This window comes from Puccinia triticina, chromosome 16A (genome assembly GCF_026914185.1).
Source record: "Puccinia triticina chromosome 16A, complete sequence".
Classification (NCBI taxonomy): Eukaryota; Fungi; Basidiomycota; class Pucciniomycetes; order Pucciniales; family Pucciniaceae; genus Puccinia; species Puccinia triticina.
Window position 1 is genome coordinate 1,397,344 of NC_070573.1, and position 14,484 is coordinate 1,411,827.

Genomic DNA, 14,484 nt, shown 5'->3' on the forward strand with positions numbered 1-14,484 from the left:
ATCCTTCCAGCACATGCTTCCTGAATTACATGGACCGTGAAGCATGCAGTTGGTCACAATGGCATGAAGTCGAGGTTCTCTGATTGGATCTGGAATCTCAGCAGTGACGATTGAGTCTATTGCATCGGGTGTTGTCGGTACACTTCCACGTTCCAGTATGACGATGATATGAGCATGTGGTAGTCCTCTCTTTTGGAATTCAATGGTATAGACCCAAGCAGCGACTTTGCCGAGTCGTTGACGCTTTACAATGTACTTAATGAGAGAAGTGAGCTTCAGTCGGAATATCCTTGTGACAATGTCAGGTCGGTCAACAGGCCGTTGATGTGGCTTGAGAAGTCAAATAACCTCTGGCCAATGTGGATTAGCAGTCATTGTTATGAACAGAGAGGGTGGTCCGAAGTGGCAGACGCTGGCCATGGAGTCTTGGTACAGCTGAAGCATATTTCGAGGCGAACCGGAAAACGAAGATGGGAGTATAATTTGTCGACCCTCAACGTCGAGATCATTCCTAAAGGATTCTTGGATACCCTGATAGATCTGTGCTTTTATCTGAGCTTGATTGAAGACAAAGAAGTTGAGCCGAGATCGTTCAACACATATGTATAAGTCTACCAACAGCTCTTGAAACAGATGCTTCCCATTCAAGATTGCGGAGAACTTGTTGTTTCGATTGAATATCATTGAAGCGTACCATTTGCATTGCGATATTGAGGCTCCTGCAAGTCAAGTGTGTTAATTGAAGCTAACACAATGGTTTACTAAGAGTAGAATTCACCCCTATCAGTCCCGCTGGGCCACCCATGAATCCACCCTTGTTCTCCGTATGGGAAGAAGAGGGGGTAGCGGATAGGAAGATAGCCGCTGTAGTCATCGGTGATGTGATAGAGACCCCCGCCAATTGTCCTCAGAAGGATGTCTCTTTCGCCTATTCGTTTGGGGTTGTCGTTGTCGATGACCATACCAATCTCTAGTGTCCGGGGCGCATTGTAAACTCGTTGATCTAGCCCAGGGGTAGCGTAATTGCGAAGATAGTATTGTACACAATCCTCCGGTGTCATTTCCCGACCGATCATTCGGAACCATTGTGCATAAGTGTTATTTGTCGACATCCAGTTTTGCAGCCTAAGAAGCAGAGGTACGTTAACCGGAGATCTGGCTTGCTGGGCTCGGTTCTGTGCTTCCGCTTCGTCGTCTCCGCCAGTGACATAGATTTGTGCAAAGGCTGGCCTGCTGCCTTTGTTAGGAAAAACTGATCCAATATCGTGGTAGAGCCCACCTGTGACTCTGAAAGTGTATATGCCAAACTGGCCTTGGACACTGCGATTGACCTGGGTACCGCAAGAAGAGAATGCCAATGCGTTGTTGTAAGCTCGGGTGTGGTTTTGAAATTCCAAAGAAGCTGTTTTACAGACGTGAGGAGGAGGTCAGGGTCCATGGGACTTGTGCGTTAAAATAGGCAGGTTGACCATCTCACCATCATCTTGTCCAACCAGCAACTCGGCCAGAAAGCTTGGGTAGTCTATTTCATCGTATCTGACAGGCAATACCACTTGGCCTTTCCTGCAGCAGGTGGAATAACTTGCATTCAATAATCCCATGTCGTTCTGCGTTCGTTCGCCCAGAAAGTGAAGTGCACCGCAACTGGAGCATTCATCATTCATGTCCCCAACGTCTAGAGGGATCTCGTCACCAAACCGACGAATTATCTCCGACTCGACATTACTCTCTGGGCGAGTAGCAACAGGACGTTCAGCAGGCAAAAAATTGAATATGTCGTTAGGATTCTGTGGGCGGACTGCAGGCGCGCGTCTAGGTCTGTTAGCTCTAGCTGGGTTAGCAGGTGTTTGTTGAGATGTTGAGGAGCGTCTTCGGTTGAAAAGTGCTCTTGCGCGGGATGCAAGGGCAGCATTCCCAGTTCGACCGGTGGGTGCCATTGTGTTCGTTCCAAAAAAAAACCCCGCAAGGTTGAGATCCAGAAGGGAGTGTGTCTGCCGGCTTCGAGAATTTTCATTCCAGAGTTGAACTTGAACCCTCAAAACTGTAGTTTAAGGATTATATTACAGGCAACAGTTTGAAGCCTCAACCGGTACACATTGCTGTATTCACAGACACCGTTACAGGTGACAATTCTAACAGCAAAGTGCAGGTCTTACTCTCAATCCCGAACACAGGTCTTACCCTCTGCACCTGGTGCGGCTGATGTGTGCAAGGGACACATAGGATGAAACTCCTGACACTTAAGCCTGTAATTTGCGATGTGTTACTGATGGGAGTCGTAAAATTCATGGGAGCTATTTACACGGGCTTGACAGGAAGGAGGGGGCATATAGGAATGTAATGTGTAACATCGGTGTTTGCAATCAAGACATGGTTCGCATCTTCTTTGCGGCCTCTAAGAGGCTCTTTGAGCTGGAGCCAGAGTTTGCAACCGGAGTTGGGGTTGGCTTGGGTAAGCTTTTAGCTACACGCTTCCCATTCTTATCAGTACTAACAAAGTGCTTGTCGTCTTCATCTTCGGGGGCTTGAGTGTTGTCCTCGAAGATCTCGCCTGCTTCACAGCTGTCTGCCGGATCCGCAGGTCGGTGGCTACTCGAGCCTCCGGGAATAGGCCGCACGTTGCTTGATGTAGCCATTGGTTGGATTCCCGCGGGTCTGGGAGTGCTGAGCTCCCTTGGAAGGGCTCTGCTTGCCGGGGAAGGGGTGGCCCCACCTCCAATTTGTCTCCTGTTGACAAAATCCAGTATCAGGTACGGTAATATGGTTACTTGATGTCGGGGTGGGTCACTTACAGGTTTGGTCTCAATGGACCCGGAGTGCCGGGAATGGAGGGGGTCGCTGGGGGTCTGTTATCGTGGCCCGGGGGCGAGGTGATAGAGAATAGACATGCCTACGTATTCAAGGTAGACATACACTTTTGGCATTGCGTTCGTAAATTGACGCAAGAGATCAGCTTACTGTGACATTCCAAATTCCGGTCTGCTCATTTAGGCCAGTGATATTGCCAATGATAATGGCTTCGAGCCCAACAATAAAGAAGGAATGGGCATTCTTGAGGACCGAGTTGCCCGGTATGGTGTAGAGACATGGAAAATCTTCTGTTGTTCGTTTCTACAAAGTGGATGATACATCATTGGATAGCTGTATTGTTAAGGAGCCAAGAGAGAATGATAGCGAGGCTTACAACATTGTCCCAATCGTGATGCATCATCGTCACCTCAAGATTCTCCTGAGCAGAGCCGTTGAGGCCGACACCACTCACAGTCTCGACGCGGGTGATTGTCCCGAACCCAAAGACGTTGACTTTTCCGATCAACTTGGAACGTTTCCTGGCATCTACATAGGTGTTGGCACTTCCGATAGAAATTGTGAGGGCGGGCTCATAAAAACAGCAATAGGTCCCAGCACTGGTCTTGAGCAGTCGGCCCCCAATAAAATACACGTTGTCGGTCAGCAACTTCGAATTTTCTGATCCATATCCTGAGATATCAACTAAATATCTTGCTTCGCCCTCCGTTGGGTCCGCCACCACTATAGAGCTGGAATAGTGGAAAAGTCCGTATGTTTTTCCAGATTTTACATCCTTTCCTTTCTGCAGAGATGCAAGAGTGTAAGGATTGGCGTGCTACGGAAGTTTAGGCTGATACAGAGTTGCTAAACGGACTGTGACTTGCCTCTTGGATGATGTCAAAAGGTCCGAGGAAATACATTGGCCGGGTTGGACGCTTTTGGGTGGACATTCCCATATCTTGATGTCGGATGCGGTGATGAGGAACTTCCTGCTCCATGAGATAGGTCCTGGTTTTTATAGCAAGCAAAAACTATTTAGACGGGACTGCATCTGGAAGGCTCTGTGTACATATTTTTCGGGCGCTTGTACCATCCGAGAATACATCCTGGTGGATTTGGAGCCATAAAGTCAATCAATCTGCCATTTCGTGATGCAACGTACATAGCACACAGACCGCACATTGAACCGCACTTCATTGAACTCTTGTAGAATGTTCTTAATTTGACGTCATTGAGCTCTTGTTGATTGTTCAGAGCCGTTATATACTCGAAGTTTCCAATTGTTGCTGTACACTGAGTTTTGAGGCTTCATGTCATGCGAACAGGCCTGGGCTTGTTTTGTCGTCTACATAACGTGATGCAGCTGTACATCTAAACAGGGAATACAGATTGTTGGCTCACTTGTGGGTGCCTAGAAAGGAAATTTTTTCGGATGAACAGTACCCGTGCAGAGGCGCAAAGCAGCACCATAAAAGGCGGGAGCTTGTCCGAGTCTGTCATCCTCCATTCCTCTGGAGAGGAATCAAAATAAAAAAACTTGACTTGAAATTTCAAAAAACCCAAACCTGAACAAAACAAAAGTGAGATAAATTTCGTAGAGAAACAACAATCCGAACTGAGAGAAAAAATTGAGAGTTGCATAGTGCAAAGAGTCACAACCTTCTAAGCAAAAAAACACCCAAACCAAGAGACAACGTACAGAAAATACGGCCGTAGCACGGCTATGAAATTGAAACAGGAATTTGATGTCCTTCCGGCCTGGTGACCGCCCCTTCGGGGCGGGAATTTGATGTCCTTATTGAACTATTCTGCGGTTTCATTTAGTCACCTTGTTATAGTATCAACTTAGCTTCGCCGCAGTAGTCTAAACCTAGTTGTAGTTAGTTAAGAGCCTTCGGGCACATTGTACCCAATCTCTTTTCTTCATTCATTCAACTCGGTTTTTCCCTCAAACACTGATCCACGCTCCCCGTGTCTCAGGTACTGTTGTCTTTCACTATCTTCTGTTCTTTTGCTCTTGTCTCACTCAGGTCTTTCTCTAGGTTGGCTTTTCTTGTGTCTCGCTCGTGTGCTCCTCTAAGTCGGATCACTCATACTTCACTCGTCTAAAAGGTTGGCTTTTCTTGTGTCTCGCTCGTGTGCTCCTCTAAGTCGGATCACTCATACTTCACTCGTCTAAAAGTCCTTGCCTGCAAACCGCCCCTTCGGGGCGGAACCAGCGCCTGCGGCGCACCCACGCGCCTTCGGCGCGAACCCACGACCTTCGGTCGCAGGATCTACGACCTTTCAAGGTAGTAAATCTTCTACATTCGAAACACGCGAAAGTGCCACATAGAGCTGCCCATGCGAAAAAACGTCTGTGCACAAGAATACACCAACTCGCCCAAAGGTCTGACCTTGTGCTTTGTTGATTGACATCGCATACGCGGGAGTGATAGGGAACTGATACCGATAAAAGCTCAGTCCGGAGCGAGGTGATCCTTTATTATGCAACTTGACTCGAGGTAACATAATAGTCCTTCCTTTGAATGGTCCTGTCATCAATTAGCCCTTGATATAGGAATGGGAGAAGGCTAGAATCAGCATTTGAGTGCCGTTGCATATGCCGCCATTGATATTCATGTTCCTCGTCACGACGACAGGCATTCCAATTTTGAGAGATATTGAGTGCTCTGGAAAACCCGAAATTGAAATTTTGTTCAGGCATTCTTCTGGAAGGCTATCACATCCGTCGGGATCAGGCGTGTCGATAGACTTTAATTGCGTCACCTCCCCGGGCAAACTGTTCATCATGTCCTCATTAACTTGCTTGACATCGCGGTTCAGAGGAGCGAGGATACACCTTTCATTCAAATGATTGACCAGCTGGGATTGGTTGAGGGGATCGATAGCATGTAGTCCGCCATAAACAAAATCCGTGACTCGAGCACTCATTTCCCTGGTATTAAGGAACGATTCAATCCTCATTCCATCAAGAGGGAGGATACCGAAATCGTTTATCTGATGTTTCCCCTCGCCCAAACGGAGGAGAGCCGTAGCAAATACTTGATTGTTATGAGTCCCTTCGCCGCGTAACGCTGCCGCAAGTCGCATGTTTTGATGGAGCTTGAATTCTGTCACTGTCCCCCAGATAGTCGACGATTTAATTGTTGCCGCATACGATGGGGGAAACTCGTTATATTTGACTACAGGCAAGATTTGCCGGAAATCACCGGCGAAGATCACGGTTTTCCCGCCAAAGGGTTGAGTAGAGTTGCACAGACGTTGAAGCGTCCGATCCACAGCATCGACACAGTTCTTGTGAATAGTTACGACTTCATCCCAGATAATCAAACGGGCTGAGATAAATTTGCTAGCAAATGTGGAGTCGGATTCAATGGGACACTCGACGTCCCTCTCAGTATCGAGTGGAATATTGAACGCCGAGTGGGCCGTTTGCCCGAACTTGAGCAAGAGGGCGGCGACACCCGATGAGGCTGTGATGATTTTCTGCATGCGCTTAGTAGTTGCAAAATCGATGATTGAATTCAGGATGAATGTCTTTCCCGTTCCACCAGGACCGTCCAAGTAGAAGATTCGTGGCCTATTATTGTTCAACGAGCTCTTAACACTGTTGAAGAATACTAACTGGCCGGGGTTGAACATCGCTTTGTTATCTCGGAGGCGAGAATGAATGACGGATAAGTCTTCATTTCCAAGCCGTTTGTTTTCGAGACGAGCCAATGAACGTTTGTCGGCGCGGCTAATGGTGATGCCACATGTTTCTAAGGTGCTTCCCATTTCGCACAAGATTTCTGCCAGACGGAAAAGAGCCAGGACCCGCCTCTCCTCGGGACGCAGGGCGCGGCTCGATCTGCTCTGCATGTCAACCCTCGGCGTGTCATCCGTGAAGGAGTCGAAGTGACGTTCGAAAAGCCGCTTTGGATCAGAAGGAGGCGAATGATATTGAGGCTTAAGTAAGCCGGACGGTCTCTCTTGTACCGTACTGCGGACTGTTGATGAGTTAGGTTTGAATATCATCGATGAGACTCGCAAACCCTAACGTAGACTATATAATTCAACTTAGTTTCTCTCAGTTGTTTCCTATCATCTTTGTTATTGTTCTCATCTCATTGTCATTCAATTCAAACTCATCCATCACACCTTCTATCCTCCGGTCTCAGGTATGCTGTGTATTTCCCGTTCTCCTCCGCCATTCTTCACTCATTGTCTGGTTTCCACATTGCTTCTTTCATCATTGCTTTAGGTGTGATCTTCTTCATCAGTCTTGTTGACTGCTTGCTGTTACTCACAGCTACTCGCTGCCTCAGGTTGGTTCATGTTTCTCATCATCTTTGTTATTGTTCTCATCTCATTGTCATTCAATTCAAACTCATCCATCACACCTTCTATCCTCCGGTCTCAGGTGTGATCTTCTTCATCAGTCTTGTTGACTGCTTGCTGTTACTCACAGCTACTCGCTGCCTCAGGTGTGATCTTCTTCATCAGTCTCGTTGACTGCTTGCTGTTACTCACAGCTACTCGCTGCCTCAGGTCTACACTCCTCTTCGTCGTCCATTAGGTTATGAGCCCGCGCTCCGTTTAGCTCTCGTAAACCGTCACGCTCAAAATGTCTGACAACAAGTCATTTCCAATCCTCACCGACACCAACTGGGATGCCTGGAAGCTCAAAATCCGCGGCTACTGCATGCAGCACAAGCTGGCTAAATACCTCGAGGGCTGTGCTATTCCCGCGGATGAGGCACTTCGGGCTGATCATCTCGATAAAGAAGAACAGGTCGCTGGTATCCTCCACCAATCCATCGGACAAATCAATCACCAACGGTTCGTCACACCGCAGAATGAGAAGAAACCAAACCTCATCTGGGCTCTACTCGTGGGGTACTACGAATCCCATTCGGCCCAGAACCAGTCGGTTGTCTACCTCAACTTCTGCACCTTTCCATACAGGGGCAGCGTGTCGGCCTTCATTGATGATCTCAACGCCGGTCTGAGCCGAGTGGCTTCAGTCGGTCTCCTCATTGGCAAACCAGAAAAAGCCGATCTCAAGGAGTCTCTGCTCTGCGAAATCATTCTGAACAAACTCCCTGCGGACGACTACAAACACCTCAAGGCGAGTCTATTCAACCAACGACCAATCAGCATTGAAATGATCAAGACCGCTCTTGAAAACGAACGCACTGGCTCGTTGTCAGTCTCCCATCACACCACCTCGATTGGGGCAGCCCCGGTCATAAAACAAGAGTCGGCAATGTCGGCCACCACCACACCTCCATTCTGTGCCCCCGGGACTCACAACCCGGCGACTAAGCACTCGGCAGCCGATTGCAAGGCTCTCAAAAGGAAGAAAAAGCCGACCGCTAAAGCAGCAACCTCTAAACAACCAATCAGCGACGACGACGACGATGCTGATGCCTCTTCAATCAGCACCACAAGCAGTGGAATTCTCTGCATTCGCAAGGCTCTCTCTGCAGTTCAGACCGACGACGTCTGCTTCCTCGACAGTGGCGCCAGCCACCACATGTTCAGCGATAAGAAGCGCTTCACTGACTACTGCAGCAGGACGACTCAGATATCCCTTGCGGACGGTAACCACCTTGAGTCAATAGGAGAAGGCTATGTGCGAATCATCGCCAACGATGGCACGGAGTTGAAACTCAAGACTCTCCATGTTCCGGGATTGTCCGGTACTCTGATCAGTTTTGAAAGGTTGTTTGAGCGCGGTTGTGACGTTGTTAGGACTAGTTTGAGTTCGTTCGATCTAGTCCGGAACAACACAGTCATTCTCTCGACGGCGGTCATCGGAGGTGTCTGCAACATCAAGCTTGCTCCCGGTTCTCAAGGTCAGTCTTTGACCGTTCTTGCTAAAGTGGCGACATCAACTGACATTGACACTCTTCACAGGTCAGCAGGACACCCTCACATCAAGGCTTTGAAGAAAATGTTTCCAAATATCAAAGCTTCAAAAATCAACTGCGAAGCCTGTTCTCTATCAAAGTCACATCACCTTCCTTTTCCTGGTTCCCTACCTGAAGCCACTCGTCCGCTTGAGTTCGTCTATATGGACCTCAGCGGAAGGATCAATCCTCGATCCTTTGGTGGAAAAGAATATTACTTTAAGATAACCAACTATTATACTTGCTATCGCCATGTGTACCTCCTCTCTAAGAAATCTGAAACATTTTCATTTTTTTTGCAATACTACAATGAAGTTACAAATCATCACTCAACCAACATCAAGACTGTAGTCTTTGACGGAGGAGGCAAGTTTAATTCAACCAAATTTCTTGACTTTCTCAAAAGCAAAGGCATCACCGTTCAAGTCACGGCGCCATACACCCCTCAACAAAACTCGGTGGCTGAGAGGGGTAATTGTTCTACATCTGAGAAGGCACAATGTATGCTCAAGCAGGCCCACCTCCCATCCAAATACTGGGCGGAGGCCGTCTCCACGGCTGTGCTGCTTGAAAATATCACCCCAATGAGAAAGCTCAAGTGGGACACTCCCCACAACCTGTGGTTTGGTTCACCATTCAACACTTCTTGACTCAAACCGTTTGGCTGCCTTGCGTACGTCAATATTCCGAAGCAACTTCGCGACGGAAAGTTTGGCAACACCGCCAAGAAAAGTCTGCTTGTTGGCTATCAGCTGGGGACGCATAACTGGCGCGTCCTCCTCCCAGGAGGGAAAGTGGAGCGCTGTCACGACGTCACATTTGTCAAGACAGACTTCCCAGGAGTCTCCATTTTCTCTCCAGCTGACCCGTCTTATCACTTTGATCCTCTGACGCCTTTCGATTTTGATGAAATCGACCAATCACCGTCTCTTCCGTCGAGGGCATCCAAGGATTCATTACTTGAGGTGCTTGACTGGAGATCGGCAGAAGACGAGCTCGATCTTGATTCTTTGACCATCGACGTCAGCACATTCTTTCAAAACCCTGACTCAGCAGGTCCCCTTCCCACTCCTACAATCGCTTCCCTAAATCCTGCACCAACAGGTACCCCTTCCAATTCATCTTCTGTCTCCGACCAACCGTCTTGCCCAAAACCTGGCTACAATCTTGTCCTCACCTCAAATATCGCACCAAAAAACATTAGCTCTAATATTGATCCGGCGCACATTCTCCACACCAAGAGGAGAGCCAACCTGGCTAGAGCACTGTTGGCTTCCGAAATCCCACGCACTTACCGGGAAGCTATGCTTTCGTCTGACACCTCTTCGTGGACTCAAGCTGTCGAGTCTGAGCTCTCGGCAATGGCGGATCAGAAAGTTTGGACCATCGAAATCATCCCTGGGGATGAATCCCTTCTTGGCACGGTCTGGGTTTTCCGAAAAAAGAAGGATTCAGAAGGAATTGTTGTGAAATTCAAGGCACAACTGTGTGCTCAAGGATCTCAGCAAAAGGACGGTGTAGGATTCACTTACGCACCGACTGGGCGTTCGACCAGCTTGCGGGCGGCGCTTGTTGTTGGACTCTCGCGAGGCTACAACATTCACCAGATGGATGCGAAAAACGCATTCCTGAACGGGAAGCTGAAAGAGTCCGTGTATCTTTGTCCTTCGCCGGGGCTCGCAGTGCCGAAGGGGTACTGTCTCAAATTACACAAGGCAATTTACGGACTAAGACAGGCTCCTTGAGTGTGGGACGCTGAGCTCAAATGTTTCTTCGAGTCTATATCCTTTCGCCCTTTGCCAGCAGATCCATTTCTGTTCACCTCACACGTTCCAGGTTGGGAATGCTTTGTCCATGTCTACATTGATGATATGATCATCATAAGTCACGATGTAGCCAGATTCAAAAAGCTCATCTCCGAAAAGTTCAGGATGGAAGATCTGGGCGAAGTCAAACATTTACTTGGCATCAAAATCACTCGACCAGCGCCAAAACAGCTCTTACTCAGCCAAGAACTCTACACCCAGTCTATCCTTGACAACTTCAACATGGGTGATTGTCGCACAACCAATACTCCAATGGTTGCCAATTCTTGACTGGTCAAGAGCTCCAAAGCCAATCACCAGGCTTTTCTGCAACTCAAAGTCAATTACAGGGAGGCGCTCGGCCTTCTAAACTATCTCTTGGTCTCAACTCAACCCAATATTTCATTCACCGTGTCGCAGCTGTCACAACATCTGGAGCGGCCGGGAATCACTCACTGGAAGGCTGTTCAACACCTGCTTCGGTATCTGGCGGGAACCAAAAATCACGGTATCCTCTTGGACGGATCCGGCAATCTCGACGAAGTCGCAGTTTACACTGATGCTGACTTCGCAAATTGTACCGATGACAGGCGTTCATACTTGGGCTATGTAACAATGCTTGGGGGGAGTCTTCTGTCATGGCGCTCCAAAAAGCAACAAACTGTATTGACCTTGTGAGCCGCGGCTCCCGCGAGCTCACAGAGAGGTTCACAGGAGTATCACTGACCAACATCGACCACCGACTTAGTCCCCAGCTCTCGCTATCCTAGTTCGGCAGGGAAGTACTGAGACTTCCCCCGAACTAGGTGAGCAAGACCTTTCCTTCTTTTCCGTTTCCCTCTCTCTCTCTTTCAATTTGTATTTCGAGGGAAGTACTGAGACTTCCCCCGAACTAGTGCCCCTTTGCAATTCACACAGAGGTTCTAGAACGTCGTGCCTTCGCCCTTCGTCCCCTTAGCCCACTCAGTGAAGTACCCCAAATCTGGGCGCTTACACTTTTTTTTTCTCGAACCTCCAATTCGACACCCTCGACCCCCTTGCTTCGCCTCGCTTCGCTTCGATTTGCTTCGTTTTGCTTTAGACCTGCTCCCACTCTTCGCACCCAGCAACACCCAAACCCTTCGTGCCCCCCCTTGTCTCCGACTAATAGGTCTCTCATGTCCACGAGGAGAACCACCTCATCCGATCAACTTCACCCACCGACAGACACGGAAGCGCTCCTCCGGGCAGCAAATAAGGCAAAACAAACGGCGGCAGCGGCAGCAAGAGCAGCCAAATCAGCAGAGCTTGTAGAAACAGCAGCCTCCAGAGAGGCTTCCTCGAGCCGCACCCAACCAATTCCGGCGCCCCATCATCTCGAGACCAACTTGTGCCCGGCTTTGCTTTCAGTCTCTTTAACGCTCCCTCCAGCAATAGGCTTCCCGAACAGTCCAGCAACCTCCTTCTTCTCGGCTGATAGCGACATTCCCCCAGTAGTTAAAGCTTGGTCGCCAATTGGCCCGGAATCGATTAGACCCCCTCCCCCGCCTCCAGGACCTTTCAACCCACTACTTTCCACACTCCCAGCACTCCCACCTCCAGCGAAAGTAGCAGACACAAGAAGCCCACCAGACCCCTCCACAAACCGCTCCGCCAGTTCCATCCCTCCCACGCCAACCGCTCTAGAGAAGATGTGTGAGCACCGCGCTCCACGCGGGTGTCACAACGCTATCACAGGACAACCTCAGAGCCGCACACTTAGTCCGCGACTCCCCGCCCCTCCTAGCTCAGTAGAGAACCACGACTGACTCTTTCTACTGAGCTAGGTAAGCTCCATCACCTTTCATTTCTATCTTTCACCATTCCCAATTGTACATAGAGTAGAGAACCACAACTGACTCTTTCTACTGAGCTAGCATTTGCAATATAATTGTTGGTCCTAGAATCCAGGTTCTCTCCGAGACATATCGGTCTTGTATACGGACTACACTGAGAATAGTAGTACTCAGTGAAAGGCTTGACTGAGCCTTTACACTTTTTTTTTCTCGTACCAACAACGTGCTACGCAGAACTCCCGACGAACTCATTTCTCCTCTGGTTTCCACCATGAAACCCTCAATTTCCTCGCGCCCGGATCGCTTGATCTTTCAACTTCGACTGGGCAACTCCCTGATCAAGGCTATGTTGGACACAGGATCCGAATTAAACCTCATCTCGCCTCAAACGGTCGTATCCGCGGGCCTCAAGCGACTTCAACTGATGAGACCTATAAAAATTGGTCTTGCAATGGACAACAAGTCGCCCACACCTCTGTTGCTACAATTTTACACACATGCGACAATTGTCGACCCCACCTCGGGAGCCAAGATTCACGACACTCCTTTCCACCTTGGACCAATCAACGGTGGCCTCGACGCGATCCTTGGGACTCCTTTTCTCCAACAGGCCCAAGTATCGTTCTCCTTCCCTGACCGATGCATCTCTTGTCGCTCGCCAGCGATCACAATCCATGACTACCGAGCACTAGACACGAGAACGACCCACGTAGCTGGGATATCAGACTCGAGTGAATCGCAGGAACGTGCGGAACAGATGATGTTGAATGAATTCCGAGATCTATTCCCCACCGATATCCCTGCAGTCCCCGAAGACAGCGAGACGCACACCTTCTTCCCCGACGGACCCTTCCCTGATATCATGCAGGACGAAAGCTCTAGAGTCCGCCATCGAATTATCCTCACCGACCCAAACGCCTCCATAAACGAAAAGCAGTACTCATACCCTCAAAAGTACCTTGCTGCCTGGCGGAAACTTCTCGACCAACACGTCGCAGCAGGACGCCTTTGCAGATCTACTAGTCAATACGCGTCTCCCAGTCTTATCATCCCAAAGAAGGACCCGGAAGCTCTTCCCCGTTGGGTCTGTGACTACAGGAAACTTAATAACCTGACAGTCAAAGACCGGTCGCCCCTCCCAAACGTAGATGAACTGGTCCGCCTGGTAGCAACTGGTAAGGCGTTTTCGATCCTCGATCAAACCAACGCTTTCTTCCAGACTCAGATGCGCGAGGCTGACATACCGTTGACTGCGGTGAAGACTCCGTGGGGACTGTACGAGTGGCGCGTCATGCCAATGGGTCTCACCAATGCACCGGCTACACACCAGGCCCGGCTTGAGGAGGCGCTTGGGGAACTCATTGGGGACATCTGCGTCGTCTACTTGGACGACATCGTCATATTCTCGAACTCTTTCGACGAGCACGAACAGCACGTCCGCCGGGTCTTGGATCGGATCCAAGCTGCAAAGTTATATTGCAGTCCCAAAAAGACCAAACTTTTTCAACACAAGATTAAGTTCTTGGGACATTGGATTTTGGCTGACGGCATTCAACCGGACGACAGTAAAATCACAGCTGTGCAGGACTGGCCAACACCACGGTCCTCAAAAGGGGTCAAGAAATTCCTTGGAACAGTACAATGGATGAAAAAGTTCATCTGGGGGCTACAACAATATGTAGGCACGCTGACCCCCCTTACCAGCAGTAAACGCGATCCCAAAGAGTTCAACTGGGGAAAAGCAGAAGACGAGGCCTTCAACAACATCAAACGGATCATGACCTCGCTCCCGTGCTTGAAAAACGTGGATTACGAGTCCGACGATCCGTTATGGCTGTTCACTGACGCCAGCGGGACTGGCCTTGGCGCCGCGCTCTTCCAAGGCAAGGAGTGGAAGGGCGCATCACCAATTGCGTACGAGTCCCATCAGATGACAGCTGCGGAACGCAACTACCCAGTGCATGAACAGGAGCTCTTGGCCGTGGTGCACGCCCTCCAGAAATGGAAAATGCTGCTCCTCGGGATGAAAGTCAATGTGTTGACGGACCACCACTCGCTCATCCATTTCTTGAAACAACAAAACCTTAGCCGTCGACAAGCACGCTGGACAGAGCTTCTAGCCGACTTCGATCTTTGCTTCGAGTACATCCGTGGAGAGGAAAATTCGGTTGCGGATGC

The 14,484-nt window shown here is 49.3% G+C and overlaps 2 protein-coding genes across 2 annotated transcripts; both read right to left on the bottom strand.

Annotated features, from left to right (window-relative positions):
* Positions 1-1,427: 1,427 nt before the first annotated feature.
* PtA15_16A148 (uncharacterized protein) lies at positions 1,428-1,937 on the bottom strand (the record flags this gene model as incomplete). The annotated part of the gene is made up of 1 exon (XM_053163809.1): positions 1,428-1,937. One exon carries the CDS (start codon positions 1,935-1,937, stop codon positions 1,428-1,430), a length of 510 nt encoding a protein of 169 aa, XP_053027797.1.
* A 426-nt stretch (positions 1,938-2,363) lies between these two features.
* On the bottom strand, positions 2,364-3,788 carry PtA15_16A149 (uncharacterized protein; the record flags this gene model as incomplete). The annotated part of the gene is made up of 5 exons (XM_053163810.1): positions 2,364-2,727; positions 2,793-2,890; positions 2,959-3,111; positions 3,185-3,588; positions 3,665-3,788. The coding sequence occupies 5 exons, from the start codon at positions 3,786-3,788 to the stop codon at positions 2,364-2,366; spliced, it is 1,143 nt and encodes a 380-aa protein (XP_053027798.1).
* Positions 3,789-14,484: the final 10,696 nt, after the last annotated feature.